Genomic DNA, 13,339 nt, shown 5'->3' with positions numbered 1-13,339 from the left:
TCATTGTTTTATCATTAATAAAAATTAAAAAAAAAAAGGAGAGGTAATGTTCCAGTCATGTTACTTGATCATTATGTCATCTGAATTTCATAAAACATTTTTACACAATAGCTATCTGCTTTATATACAAAAGTTTACACTAACAAATACTAGGAGGCCATTTATTACATTGGTTTAGTCATACTTCTTGCAGTGTGATATATTAATGATATATTTAATTTTACTGTTACGCTTTAGCCATCTAAAAAATACTGATGCCATTCCCTACTCTACCATCCAAAACAGAAAAACCTTTTGGCCTTAGACACACTTTAAAGGAACACACAATATGATTCATTGAGGTCAATATGCAAGTTAAAGAAAAGAATGAAAAGCTGCAGATAAAGGCGTGTGATTTTATCTTTGTAACTCTGGCTTAGGCAAGGTATTATGTCCTACAGTGGGAGTGTCACATTATAAGGCATTTTTCTTTAGTGTACTTCACAATCCTTGGCATATTTGTCGTGGGGGGGGGGGGGGGGGGGGTGTAACTTTCTTCATCTCATCCCCTCACAGCCATTACCTTCTGTAGCACTCCCGTTTTTATTGTAAGCTCCCAATAGCATGGCTTCCTAACCATCTTGTCTTAAATATTTTAGAACTATACTGTTGGTGCTGCATAAATCCTGTATTATAATAAAATAACTTTACTGAAAGGGAACTGTCCCCTCATCATCCAATGAGCTAATGCTATTGCTTCCTGTTGGCTTTTGCTTATTTCATCAGTTTGTTTTTGGGTTGTTTTTTTTTTCTCAATACACTAACCGATGTGTATTGTGCAAACGTTTACAAACGATGTGAGCGTCTCTTGAGCTACATTTGGTGGTGTTTAGGATATAGCATTAGTAACAATAATTCAGATGCAAAAAACCAAGGTGTTTAGCATAGGAAATAGAAAACTGGCAGCATGCTGGACAGCTAATATGCATGAAGCTTGTGTTCTGGAGAATAGCAGTTGGAAAGATTTTTCAGTTTGTATTTGACTTCAGGAATGTTGGGTTGATAAGAGATCAGCAAGCATAGGTCGCTTTTCTCCCATGAATTACTAGTCTTTAATGCATCATAAAGTCAATCCAGAATCCAACTATGTACTTGTAGTAGTCATAATGTATTTCAGGGTATACTTAAAAGTAGCGGTCAACTTTTGATTTTTACATTCTTCATCTTCCATGTTTAGTATGTTAGTGGTTGCAAAACCTTACATATACCCAGTAAAAAGAATTCGGAAGATGCGCTGTAGTCGTGTTGCTGCTAACGGTTAGGCAGCAAGTGGGTAAAATAATTGTAAACACTTCACATATTGCCAGTGAAGTAACTGGCCTCAGGTAATAATACAGAGATTAAACAAATTATCCGACATAAGTTGTACTTGATTATCTATAGCTGTCTTTCCCCTATATTCAAAGTGCAAAATTTACACCGGATCACTCAGCTTTGAAAGGTAGGGAGTGGGGAGCTGAAGTTACTCTCAGTAAGGAGAACTGATTGCATGGAAGAGACACACCCCCTTCACACAGCGCACAGGAACTGAGGCTGTCGATCACAGGCTGCACCCTACCTGTCAAAACTTTTTTTTTTTTTTGGTGTCAGGAAAACCCATCAGAAGTGACCTAATGCTTGAAGCAGCTGACAAATTTAACTTGGTACTCTGGGTTGAGACAAGTACACACTATAGAGGTATATGCTTTGTTCATATTTCGTGTCTGAGGTTTACAACCACTTTAAATTGTAGAGGATTTTGTAATGGCCTCTGCAGTCATGTCTGTGTTGGGATAAAGAGTTGGCCACACAGGGGGGTGCATTGTCTTTACTGGGTTGGCTGACCTATAGATCTGCAATGTGAGACGAACGGCTAATATCTAGTGTTGCAGGAAGAGAACCATAGTGTAATTGGCAAAAAAAAACTTGAAAAGATTATGTACCTGTAATTGCTTTTCAGAGTCGTCTAACATTTTAGTAATAATGGGTTTCTTTTTTTGTGCCTTTCAGCTTAGGTCTGATCTCCGATTCCTTCCATATGTTTTTCGACTGTACAGCATTGTTAGCTGGCCTAGCTGCTTCTGTAATATCCAGGTGGAAAACAAATGAAGCTTTCTCATATGGGTAAGATATTTGTATTGCTATCTTGAGGGATTTAGTTGAAGAGTCCTGGGAGTTTGTATGTTCTTCTTCTTCCCCCTTCTTTTTTTTTATTTTTTCCTACGTTTATTTGCGTGCTTCAGCTTCTACTCAAAAGCCTGTAATCTGCTGTTTTTCTATCACAATTGACTGACTGCATGCATATGTCACTCTGCAACTTTGGACGAGCGATATAAAAAATATATATTTTATTGATAACCATTCATACTGCAATAGAACAAAAAGGTATGAGAGTTTAAAAATATGTATCATATAATGGACAGGAGTATATGGTGCAAAAAGAGGAAAAAATGCACCATGTATGTGAGCTCCTATGCAACAACGGAGGACAAACTGTGCCTCAGTGTTCTACACTGATGCAATGTTTTACCTAGGGCTGAAACAACTAATCGATTAATCGACAACTAATCGATTATGAAATTAATCGATTACTATTTTCATAATCGATTAATCGGCCAGTAACATAATGGGGTTAAAAAAACATCAAATGAGCCCTTTATAGTACAAAAAGAGCAAATCGCTACTGTAAATATTACTTTCACTGTTCTACAGTAAAAAAATGAACCCCTTACAGTAGTGATTAGCTGTGTTTTTCTACTATAAATGGCTCATTTTCATTTTTTTTAACACCATTATGTTACTAAAGGTCTTAGACCTGGTTCACATCTATGTGTTTATTGGTGCTTTTTACAGAAATACACTACAGTTCATTTACATGGTTTCCTATGGGACACGTTCACATCTGAAAGGGTCAGGGACCTTTAACGGAAAATGGTGCTTTATTGGTTCAATATACTTCAATGGAGAAGCTGCAGAAAAGCATGTAATGCATTTTTGCAGCAATTTGTGTTTTTTAATCTGCCCCAAAAAAAATGCAAATTGCAGTAAAATCACAAAAATCTAAACGCACAGCAAAAAGCACGGCAGAAACAGATCAAAAGCAAACTGCATAGGTGTGTACTGAGCCTTATGCTGGCCACACAGATCAATTTTCTGATGAAAATATTCAGATGAAAAATCTTTGTACATTCACTGAATGAAAGAATTTTGCTTGAAATTTTCACTTGTTTTTAACATTGTTTTTGAAATTAATGTAATTTCTGAACGAAAATCACATACATTGTCTGAAAATTCCTTTGACTAAGAAGTTTTCTATTATTTCCAAATGTTCCCGTCACTGTGGTTGAAAATGAACATCAATTTGACCCACTTTTTTTTTTTTTTTTTTTTTTTTTAAGGCTATTAACCGACTAATCGATTATGGAAATAATCGTTAGTTGCAGCCCTAGTTTTACCAATGGGGGGCTGGATCGGGCGACCAGGCAGTCACCCATTGGGGGGTGCAAGGGCGGCCGCCCCCTGCCTCGCCTGGCCCTGGGACAGCGCTGCTTGGTTAGTCTAAAGTTGATAAAAATGTAAAAAAAAAAAAAAAAAAGCACTTACCAGCCCCTTCTCCTACACCGTCATTCATTATACGACAAAGCCCCCCCCCCCCCATCTCTCTCCTCTGATGAAGCAAAATAGCAAAATGCATTGATGCATAGGGACACACTGTTCATGGTTTATTTTTGTTTTTTTGCGCCAAATGTGGCACCGGAGGGGGGAAGGAGTACAACGAGCAGAAGTTCCACTTTTGGGTGGAACTCCGCTTTAAACTGCCTCTGCACTTGCTTTATTACTCATTTAAGTAATAACGTAAGACTTAAAGCAGCATTCCACTCGTTTGTAAGTTTATTAACAGTCAGCAGCTACAGAAAGTGTAGCTGACCTTTTAATATACAGACACTGGCCTGTCCCATGGTGCAGCGATTCGGCCACCCAAAGCCTTGCTCCTTTCCCTCTCCTTTCCGCGGCACCATCATTGCAAGTGTGGGCACCCGGGCGTGCGCTGCGTTTTTTTAGTGGCCAGGCAATCTTCTGGGACCTGTGACGTGTTCCACAAGATTAGAGAGGGAGGGGCCTCCTAGGGGGAGAGGAGACCGAAGCAGGAAAATGACATGCCAAATGTGGCATGTGATGGGGCGAAGGTGTGCTTAACATGGAAGTTCCACTTTTGAGTGGAACTCCACTTTAACTACTTGCCACCCAGGCAATTCTGACATTTCGCTCCTACATGTAAAAATCATAATTTTTTATTTTTTTTGCTAGAAAATTACATAGAACCCCAAACATATATGGTTTTTAGCAAAGACTCTAGAGAATACAATGGCGGTTGTTGCAACTTTTTATCTCGCACGGTATTTGCGCAGCAATTTTTCAAATGCGTTTCTTTTGGGAAAAAATTGTTTTGTGCTTTTACAAAAAAAAACGGTAAAGTTAGCCCAATGTTTTTGCATATTGTGAAAGATGAAGTTATGTCGAGTAAATAGATACCTAACATGCCGCGCTTCAAAATTGCACACGCTCGTGGAATGGCGCCAAAGTTCGCTACTTCAAAATCCCCATAGGCAACGCTTGAATTTTTTTTTTACTGGTTACATGTTTTGAGTTGCAGAGGAGGTTTAGGGACAAAATTATTACTCTAGCTCCGTTCGTATTGATATCTCGCATGTATGTTACAGTTTTCATATTTGCATATGCGTTCGCTTCTGCGTGCGAGCATATGGGGACGGGTGCTTTGAATTTTTTTTTTTTTTTTTTAATTTTTTTTTTTTTGAAGAAAAAAATGTGATCGCTTTTTTTTTTTTATTCCTGTTTACAAGGAATGTAAACATCCCTTGTAATAGGAATATGACATGACAGGTCCTCTTTACAGTGAGATGTGGGGTTAAGAAGACCCCTGCATCTCATCACTAGGCTGGGAAGCCTGAAATAAAAAAATAAAATAAATCGATCAATGGCTTCCCGCCGTTTTTTTTTTAATGCAGAGGCTGGACGCGCCTGACCTCCGACGATCATAGACTCCAGCGACCATCTGGTCTGCTGGAAGTCTCTATGATCAACATCCGGGGGGCGGCGGATCCTGTCTCCAACTCACCGCTATGATCAAGGAGTTGGAGACCCGATGCATCTGGGGGGGGGGGGGGGAGGGGTTGGAGATTTGCCTCCCGCAAGAACGATCAATCGGCGGAACGGCCACTATGATCATTCTTATGGTGTAGGGAATCGCCGGCTGAAAGCGGAAATATCTGAATGATGTCTGTAGCTACAGGCATCATTCAGATATCCCCGCTCAAAGTCCATCATGTCATATGGCGGTGGGCGGGCAGGTTAAGCTGTGAAGGGCAGTTTCAGACCGGCATGGAGCCCTCTCACACTCTTGTAGTAGATGATGCAACACCACAAGAAACTTTATTGAGACTGCCCAGCCAGAACATTGCTCTGCCATAGTGTTCTGTCTGAGCAGTCTCCAATAAAATTCCTCTCTGCTGCCAGCTGCTGAAATGGGGGCAGAGACGAGCATCTCTGTGGCTACATGAAGTGCAAAATCTGGTTCTGTCCTCATGAGACAAGGTGAGGGTTCCGTAGCTGCAAGAGAGAGGTGCAAGGGCCACATGAAATATCCTTGAGGGCCGGATTTGGCCCGTGGGCCTTGTGTTTAACACGTGTTTTTTTAATCTATCATCCAGTGAGCATAAACCTGAGATTTTTGTTATACTATATTTGTATTACTTTTATATACACATAATACCCAAGAAATACAGGGTTTACATAAATACAGTACATTGTTCCAGTTCCTTGAATACTAAAAATGTATCTCTATAATTGGCTTTTTCCCTTCAACGTTACACTTTCTTTAAATCTTGCCACCCAAAGCCCCATCAAACTCCACTATCAAAAATCTGGATCTCTGATGTATAATTCTTCTTGCTCACCTTCCCTCAATCTGTTTCCTGAGCAGTAGTCTTTTAATGTCATCAGTATTATTGGAATTAAATGACCAAGTCAATCTAGTTAAAAAAAAAAAAAAATACAATCCTTCACCCACAGTTCTTCCAGAGGAAGGTGAAAAAAACCCAGCAAAGCATGCTCCAATTTGCTACAGCAGGGGAAAAAATTCCTTCCTAATCCCCCCCCCCCCCCCCCCCAAGATGCAATCGAATTTTCCCGGGATCAACTTTACCTATAAATGTTAGTACCCAGTTATATTATGTACATTTAGGAAACAATCCAGGCCTAATCTACTGAGCTTGCCAGAACCATCTCTGGTCATTTTTCACAGAACTTGCTGTGAGGAATCCTCTCCGTATTTGGAGATTAAATCTTTTTTCCTCTAGATGTGGAGTGCTCCCGTGTCCTTTGTGATGGCCTTTAAAGTGAATGACTCCACACCAAGTTCACTATATGGACCCCTTATGTATTTTGTACATGTTGATCATATCCCCCATTAATCTCTTCTCAAGAGGGAATAGATTCAGTTCCTTTAATCTCTCCTCATAGCTGAGCTCCTCCATGCCTCTCATCAGTTTGATTGCCCTTCTCTGCACTTTCTCCAGTTCCTCCAGATGGCTTTTTTTTTTTTTGAGAACTGGTGCCCAAAACTGAACTGCTTATTCCAGATGAGGTCTTACTAATGATTTGTACAGGGGCAAAATGATCTCCCTCTCCCAATACAAAAAAGGACTTTGCTCACTTTGCAAACCGCGGCTTGGCGTTGCATGCCATTATTGAAGATTAGTTTCCCTGTTGGTCAGTTTTATACCGCCATCACAACCTTTGCAGTGTCCAAATACAACCTGTCATCAAGTCATGTAACACCCTCTTGTGCTTAAAGAGCTTTTCCTATAGCAGTGGTCTCCTAAAGAAAGATGTTGGCGCACATTCTTGGCACTTAAATATGATTTGGTGACTGACGTTCTAAGTTATCGGTGTTTCTCTTTGAGGCAGCCACTCAAATATATTCCTCTCTGGCATGACCAGCAAAGCATAATTAACAAGACCGGTGTGTGTATGTATGTATGTATGTATGTGTATATATATATATATATATATATATATATGTGTGTGTATGTATGTGTGTGTGTGTGTGTGTGTGTGTGTGTGTGTATGTGTGTGTGTATATATATATATATATATATATATATATATATATATATATATATATATATATATATATATATATATATATATATATATATATTATATCAGCTGTAAAGTCTGTTTTAAAAAATTCAATAACTAACCTGTTTATACTTGCCTACTCTGTGCAGTTTGGTTTTGCACAGAGCAGCCTGTATTCTCCTCTTCTTGGGTCCCTCTTTTGCTGCTTCTGGCCCCTCCCTCCTATCGAGTGCCTCTTCAGCCAGCAGCTCTGAGCCAAGTCGAGTCACAGCTCCACGTATCCATTAAGACGCGGAGCCCTGCCCCCTCTCCTCCCCTGATTGGCTCCCGTGGCTGTCAGTCAGTTGGCCAATGGCGCCGCTGCTCTGTCTCAGCCAATCGGGAGGAATGTTTCAGATGGCTTAGACCAGTGATGGCGAACCTTGGCACCCCAGATGTTTTGGAACTACATTTCCCATGATGCTCAAATACATTGCAGAGTTCATGAGAATCATGGGAAATGTAGTTCCAAAACATCTGGGGTGCCAAGGTTTGCCATCACTGGCTTAGACACTTTTGAACATCGCTGGAGAGAGATGGGGCTCAGGTAAGTAATGGGGGGGGGGGGGGTGCTGGGGAGGCTGCTGCACACAAGTCCGTGTTTTTTATTTATTTTTATTTTTTTTTCTCTTTAGGCATGAAGAGGTATGGGGGAGGGAAAGGAGGAAAAAAAAACCTCTTGCCTTTTTAGACCCATTCCACACTGGGATGCTTTTCAGGTGTTTTTAGCTCTAAAAACAGCACCTGTAAAGCGCCTTTCCAGCCACTCCAGTGTGAAAGCCCAAGGGCTTTTACACTGGAGCGGTGCATTTGCAGGACAGGAAAAGTCCTGCAAGCGGCATCTTTGGGGTGGTGCGAGAGCTGTGTATACATCGATCCTCCCACCGCCCTTGCCCATTGAAATTAATGGGCAGTGATGCCCAAGCGCCTGCAAAGCCTTTCGGCAGTGCCGCAAGACGGGCACTATTAACCCTTTAGTCGGCCACTGGGGGGGGGGGGGGGTTAAAAGTGCCCCACTAGAGACTGAAAAGTCCCGCTATAACAGCGGTAAAACGCAGGTAAAACTTTATTTGTAATCATGAAAAATGCATGACGCCAGAAAATGCTACTAAGGCATGTTTTAACAGTTTTGCCTACACCAGTGATATGCAATAGCAGTTTCAAGTCCCATCATGCCTCTGCCTCTGGGTGTCATGCTTGTAGCTGTCAGTCTTGCTATGCCTCATGGGAATTGTAGTTCTGCAACAGCTGGAGGTCCGCTAATTGCATATCCCTGGCCCACACAGTCTCGTAAAGTAAGTTGTTGGCACGCTTAGTGATTGTCATTCTACGTTGTCGAGTTTTTTGACTCGGAAATATATTCCACTCTGACGTGGCCAGCAAAGCATATTGAAGGAGAAGTCTAGCCGGAGCTCATTCAGCTGAGCTTCTCCTATGGGTCACAGAAGTGAAATTGGTTTTGCATCCTGTGACCCGTTTTCAGCAGAGAGCGGGCTGAAGTCTGCTCTCTGCTGACGTTACCAAGATCAGTTCAGGCCCTGTCTCATCCCGACTCTGGGAGTCCTCTACCAGGTGCCTGGACTGAGACTGCCGCTCCCCGCCCATCCAGTGAGCGTGGAGGAGCAGAGCTGCTGATTGGCAGTAGCTTTCCGCTGGTGGTGGTGAAAGAACTGAGCCATCGGTGATGTATGGTGGCTCGATTCTTGGTGAAGAGGCGGCGGGGGAGGCAGTCCGATGCTGCATCCCCCTAGTTAAGTGCGATTATGGGATGAAAAAAAAAAATGCCATTCTTCTCTTGTTTTATCCACAAGAAAAATGAACTTCCTGTGTTCCCATGGGAAACAGTAGTTAACGTGTTAGTGTTACAAATGCCTAGAAATGGAAAGGTGTGATCTTTAAGGTTCTTGTTAGTCTAATGTTGACAAAATCCAAGTTGCAACAGTCATGCTTTTTTTTTTTTTTTTTTTTTTTTTTTTTTTGTGCTTTTAATATTTAATACATTTTTAAGGTTATAGACTGTTTGTTTTTTGATTTGTACCACAGTTTCATGTAGGCAGTAATAGGAAGAGCACACCTTTTAATGAGGTTCTTTTTGTGTAAATATTTGAAAAACCTTGCAGTGGAAACAGGATCTTTATACATCAGTTTGGATCCTGCTACAGTTTGCTTATCCTGTTTGGTGTATATTGTAGGAGATTATTGTTAATTAAAGAAATAATTGGGTGCTATGTGGTTGGGACACTTTGTATATTTGTCTATGCTTGTCACTGGAGGCTTAGTGTAAACCTATTTTGAGTCTCCCATCACACACTTTCTCTTAATTCTGCTGCTTAAGATTCCCCCTTTAATTTCAGTGGAGCTGGCTCGTACCTGCACTACTTTGATCCATCTTTCATGTGATTTGGGTGCCATAGACTGCAATGTAAACCCTCAAAATTTGCATGAAAGTCACACCTGAATGTTGTACATGCAACAGTTTGGACCACTTTGGAGATTATATATATATATATATATATATATATATATATATATATATATATATATATATATATATATATATATATATATACTCTTCTACTGTATGTAGCTAATGCTACTTTAGTTTATTACAGCGCACACAGCTGTCAAGGCATTTAGTAGTGGAAATTGTTTGCTTGGGCCAGCTTGGCCCAAATATTTTTTTTTAAACTGACAAACCTGGAATTCTATTCGAACATAAACCTTCCTTCTTTCTTCTATTTGGGTCAATGGGATTCATTTTTCTAAAGTAGTAAAACCAGTGAATTTTTTCCCTGGTTTTAGTGAACAATGTGAAGTTGCTTTCCCATTTAAATACTCAATTATGTGGAAAGGCTTTTGCTTGTACGTGATTGGGGTCAGCAGCACTTCACTTCATTCACTAAGCTAAGTGAACAACTTAATACTCCTTTAGTAAATCAACCCTCCAGTGTATTAGTTTTGAGAGTAATACTTTAACGTTAAATGGCTTCTACTTCTTCCTGCCAGAACCAAGTATACAGCATTTTATATGCATCTCTGTAATTTTCTTACAGGTACGTCCGGGCAGAGGTCCTGGCAGGTTTTGTGAATGGTCTGTTCCTGATCTTCACAGCATTTTTCATCTTCTCAGAAGGAGTGGAGGTATGTTGAAGTAAGATTAGCAGTTATTTAGCTGAGGGATTTAAAAACGAATTCCATGTTTTAGTGAACTTTTAAACAGTTTGGACCAAATTGGTCCAAACAAACTATTTCCTTCACGGTCAGATGCAGTAACTGTCAGCACTGTATGACCTGTATATAGCTTCAGCTACATATAGTATACAGTGCGGTTACCAGCAGTAACTGGAAATTCCGTCTCTCTCTCCTGGAACAAAATTGAGTCAAGCTGAGCACTGCTAATCCATTTATTGGATTAGTTCAGGTGGATATCGTGACTTTTATCCACCGACCTCTCTACCTCATTCAGTACGAGGAAGCCCTATATGCGTTCTGAAAATACAGTGCTACTGTGAATGGCTGAGCAGCACTCAGCCCAACTCTATTTTTTGTTCTGGGACACTGACAGGAAGTCCTTGTTACACTTCAGAACACAGTGCTGTATACTATAGTCAGTTCATACAGTGCTGACACCCACTGTATGTGTTGGTGAAGGAAACAGTTTGTTTGGACCAGCTTATGTTCTCAGTTGAATGGCACTGGAAGACTGAGGACATACTGTGAGTACAGGGATTCATGGACCCACCCCTCAGGGCGGCACCATGGTGGTACTACTCTCATGTTATATATAATCGCACCAGCAATATATGCAAAGGAAGGTCCTCCTAATGTCATGTGATCTGAAGACCTCTGAAAAGGGGAAAGATGGGAATTGGGCTTTAAACGGGCCTCAACAAAAGGCTTTACTGTGCTGCTCTTTAAAACCCTTTGATTCACTAAACCTTTTCTTTGCTGTACTGCCCTCAATTGTTTAGGTGTATAAATGTCATGTTCTGTTTTTGTTTAGCGAGCTTTGGATACCCCAGAAGTCCATCATGAAAGGCTGCTTCCAGTGTCCGTCCTTGGATTCTTAGTAAATCTCGTTGGCATATTTGTGTTCCAACATGGTGGAAATCACCATGGCCATTCGCACGACGGAGGTAAAAATGTATAAAATATTTAATACAGCCTGTTTTGCAGTGTGATGCTAAAATTAGTTTGAAAACCCAATTGCTTGTGAACATTGGAAATTAAGGAAGGCAGCAGAGAGTAGAAATGGGTAGATTTACTCTGGACCAAGGTTATTCTTGGGCCAGAATACTGAAAGGAAAGGGACATAATATGTAAATGTTAAAGGATACGTTCACCTTATAAAAGATTCTCCCCGTCACCACCCGAGGAGCCTGGAAAGCATTGCACCAATTATCAGCAGACTGTCAGTATAAGTTGTCTGCCTGTACCTCCTATGGGCATGCAGTTTCACATTGACAGGAAGAATCAATTAACTACCACAGCACTCAACGGTGCCCCTGGTAGTTGATTGAGAACTACGAGCTGACAGCCACAAAAGCGGTCTGTATTTGTAGTCCATTCACAGAGCACTGTCCATGAATGGTGTGTGTGGGGGTGTTTTTTTATTTTATTTATTTTTATAAGATTGCAGCAGCGAGCTGAGGAAAAAGATCTCCTGCTTGCTGCCAAAACGGAGGGTATGAGAGCTGGTATATTTGTAACATGTTACACCCTGAATATGGGTGTAATATGTTGCAAAAGGTGAACTTATCTTTTTTTTAAAAGGAGGAGTGCAGGGGATATGTGCACGAAGGGCTGTTTACAATTGCATTTACTAAATGTGTTCTGATGCAGCGCCACACTCTCTATTACTATGATGTGCAGGATGTCATAGGACTCTAGTCTGATGACTAAGGACTGTAGCGTGAAATGCGTCAAGACGCTTTTTTGATCACGGTTGGGGCTCGTTCACACATGCATCAGTACTTTGTGTTTCTGCAGCATTTTTAAAGCCTCATACCCACCCTTCAATGCCTGCCATGAATATTACAATGGGCACCACAGAGTGCTGTTCACACAGGAGCAGTAGCATTGTGTTAAAAATTAGGCAGCATGTCGCTTTTATGAGGCATAGCTGCTTGTCCAGCTGCCGCTATTGATTTCAGTAGAGAGTGTTGGTGAAGCATTTTATAAAGTGTTAGCTCGGCACTGGGAGAGGAACGATAGAGGCTCCTGTATCCCAGAATGTTATGGGAAGTAATAAAGAACTAGAACAGAACAGCTCCCACCACTTCCTGCTTGTACAGAGCACCATTTTTGCTTCTGTGTGTGGACAAAAGCATCAAGCCAGGCAGCAATATTGGTGGTGACAGGTAGGAAAAAACAATGATCAATCTCCTGCGCTGTGCAGCAAGTCCCAACACAGTGACAGACTTCTATATTGGCGTATTACAGTATGTGGATAGTGCACATCTCTGCCTTCCAAAGACTGGGGAGGTCTGAAAAATACTGAACGCACAAAAAGGAACCAGATGGCGTGGGGGCCTAGTGCATTATCCTCAATACTTCACTTTTTTTTATCAAATAAAATAAAGAATGTACTCCCAAACCAGTACTTGTGTCGAAGCCTTATAAAATCATCCTCTTAATATGCAAAATTTGCTATGCTTGTAGACACGTCAGCTTATGTCTACAAGATGGCAAACAGCCATCCCGTAGTATAAAGAACCCCCCCGTCATGACCAGTCCATTTCTTACTATTTGTAATTGTGTTACTTTAACCACTTCAGCCCCGGACCATTTGGCTGGTCAAAGACCAGAGGACTTTTTACAACTTGGCACTGTGCTGCTTTCACTGGTAATTGCGCAGACATGCAATGTTGTACCCAAACTAAAATTGCGTCCTTTTTTCCCCACAAATAGAGCTTTCTTTTGATGATATTTCATTTTTTTTTTTTTGCTATATATATATATATATATATATATATATATATATATATATATATATATATATATATATATATATATATATATATATATATATATATATATATACCGTATATACTCGAGTATAGGCCGACCCGAATATAAGCCGAGGCCCCCAATTTACCCCCAAAAAAACTGGCAAACTTAT

The 13,339-nt window shown here is 40.6% G+C and overlaps 1 protein-coding gene across 1 annotated transcript in view; it reads left to right on the top strand.

Annotated features, from left to right (window-relative positions):
• The window catches only part of SLC30A7 (solute carrier family 30 member 7), a 67,077-nt gene that overhangs the window by 13,995 nt on the left and 39,743 nt on the right, over positions 1-13,339 (top strand). Inside the window, exons 3-5 of the mRNA XM_077452808.1 lie at positions 2,029-2,142; positions 10,272-10,359; positions 11,222-11,354. Coding sequence (XP_077308934.1) covers positions 2,029-2,142; positions 10,272-10,359; positions 11,222-11,354 — 335 coding nt within the window. The remainder of the gene's footprint in view (positions 1-2,028; positions 2,143-10,271; positions 10,360-11,221; positions 11,355-13,339) is intronic.

The sequence above is a fragment of the Lithobates pipiens genome, unplaced genomic scaffold, assembly GCF_037356315.1.
Source record: "Lithobates pipiens isolate NorthernLeopardFrog02 unplaced genomic scaffold, aLitPip1_a1.2 Scaffold_23, whole genome shotgun sequence".
Classification (NCBI taxonomy): Eukaryota; Metazoa; Chordata; class Amphibia; order Anura; family Ranidae; genus Lithobates; species Lithobates pipiens.
The sequence above is the reverse complement of the archived record's forward strand: the minus strand, read 5'-3'. Positions and strand labels throughout refer to the sequence as shown.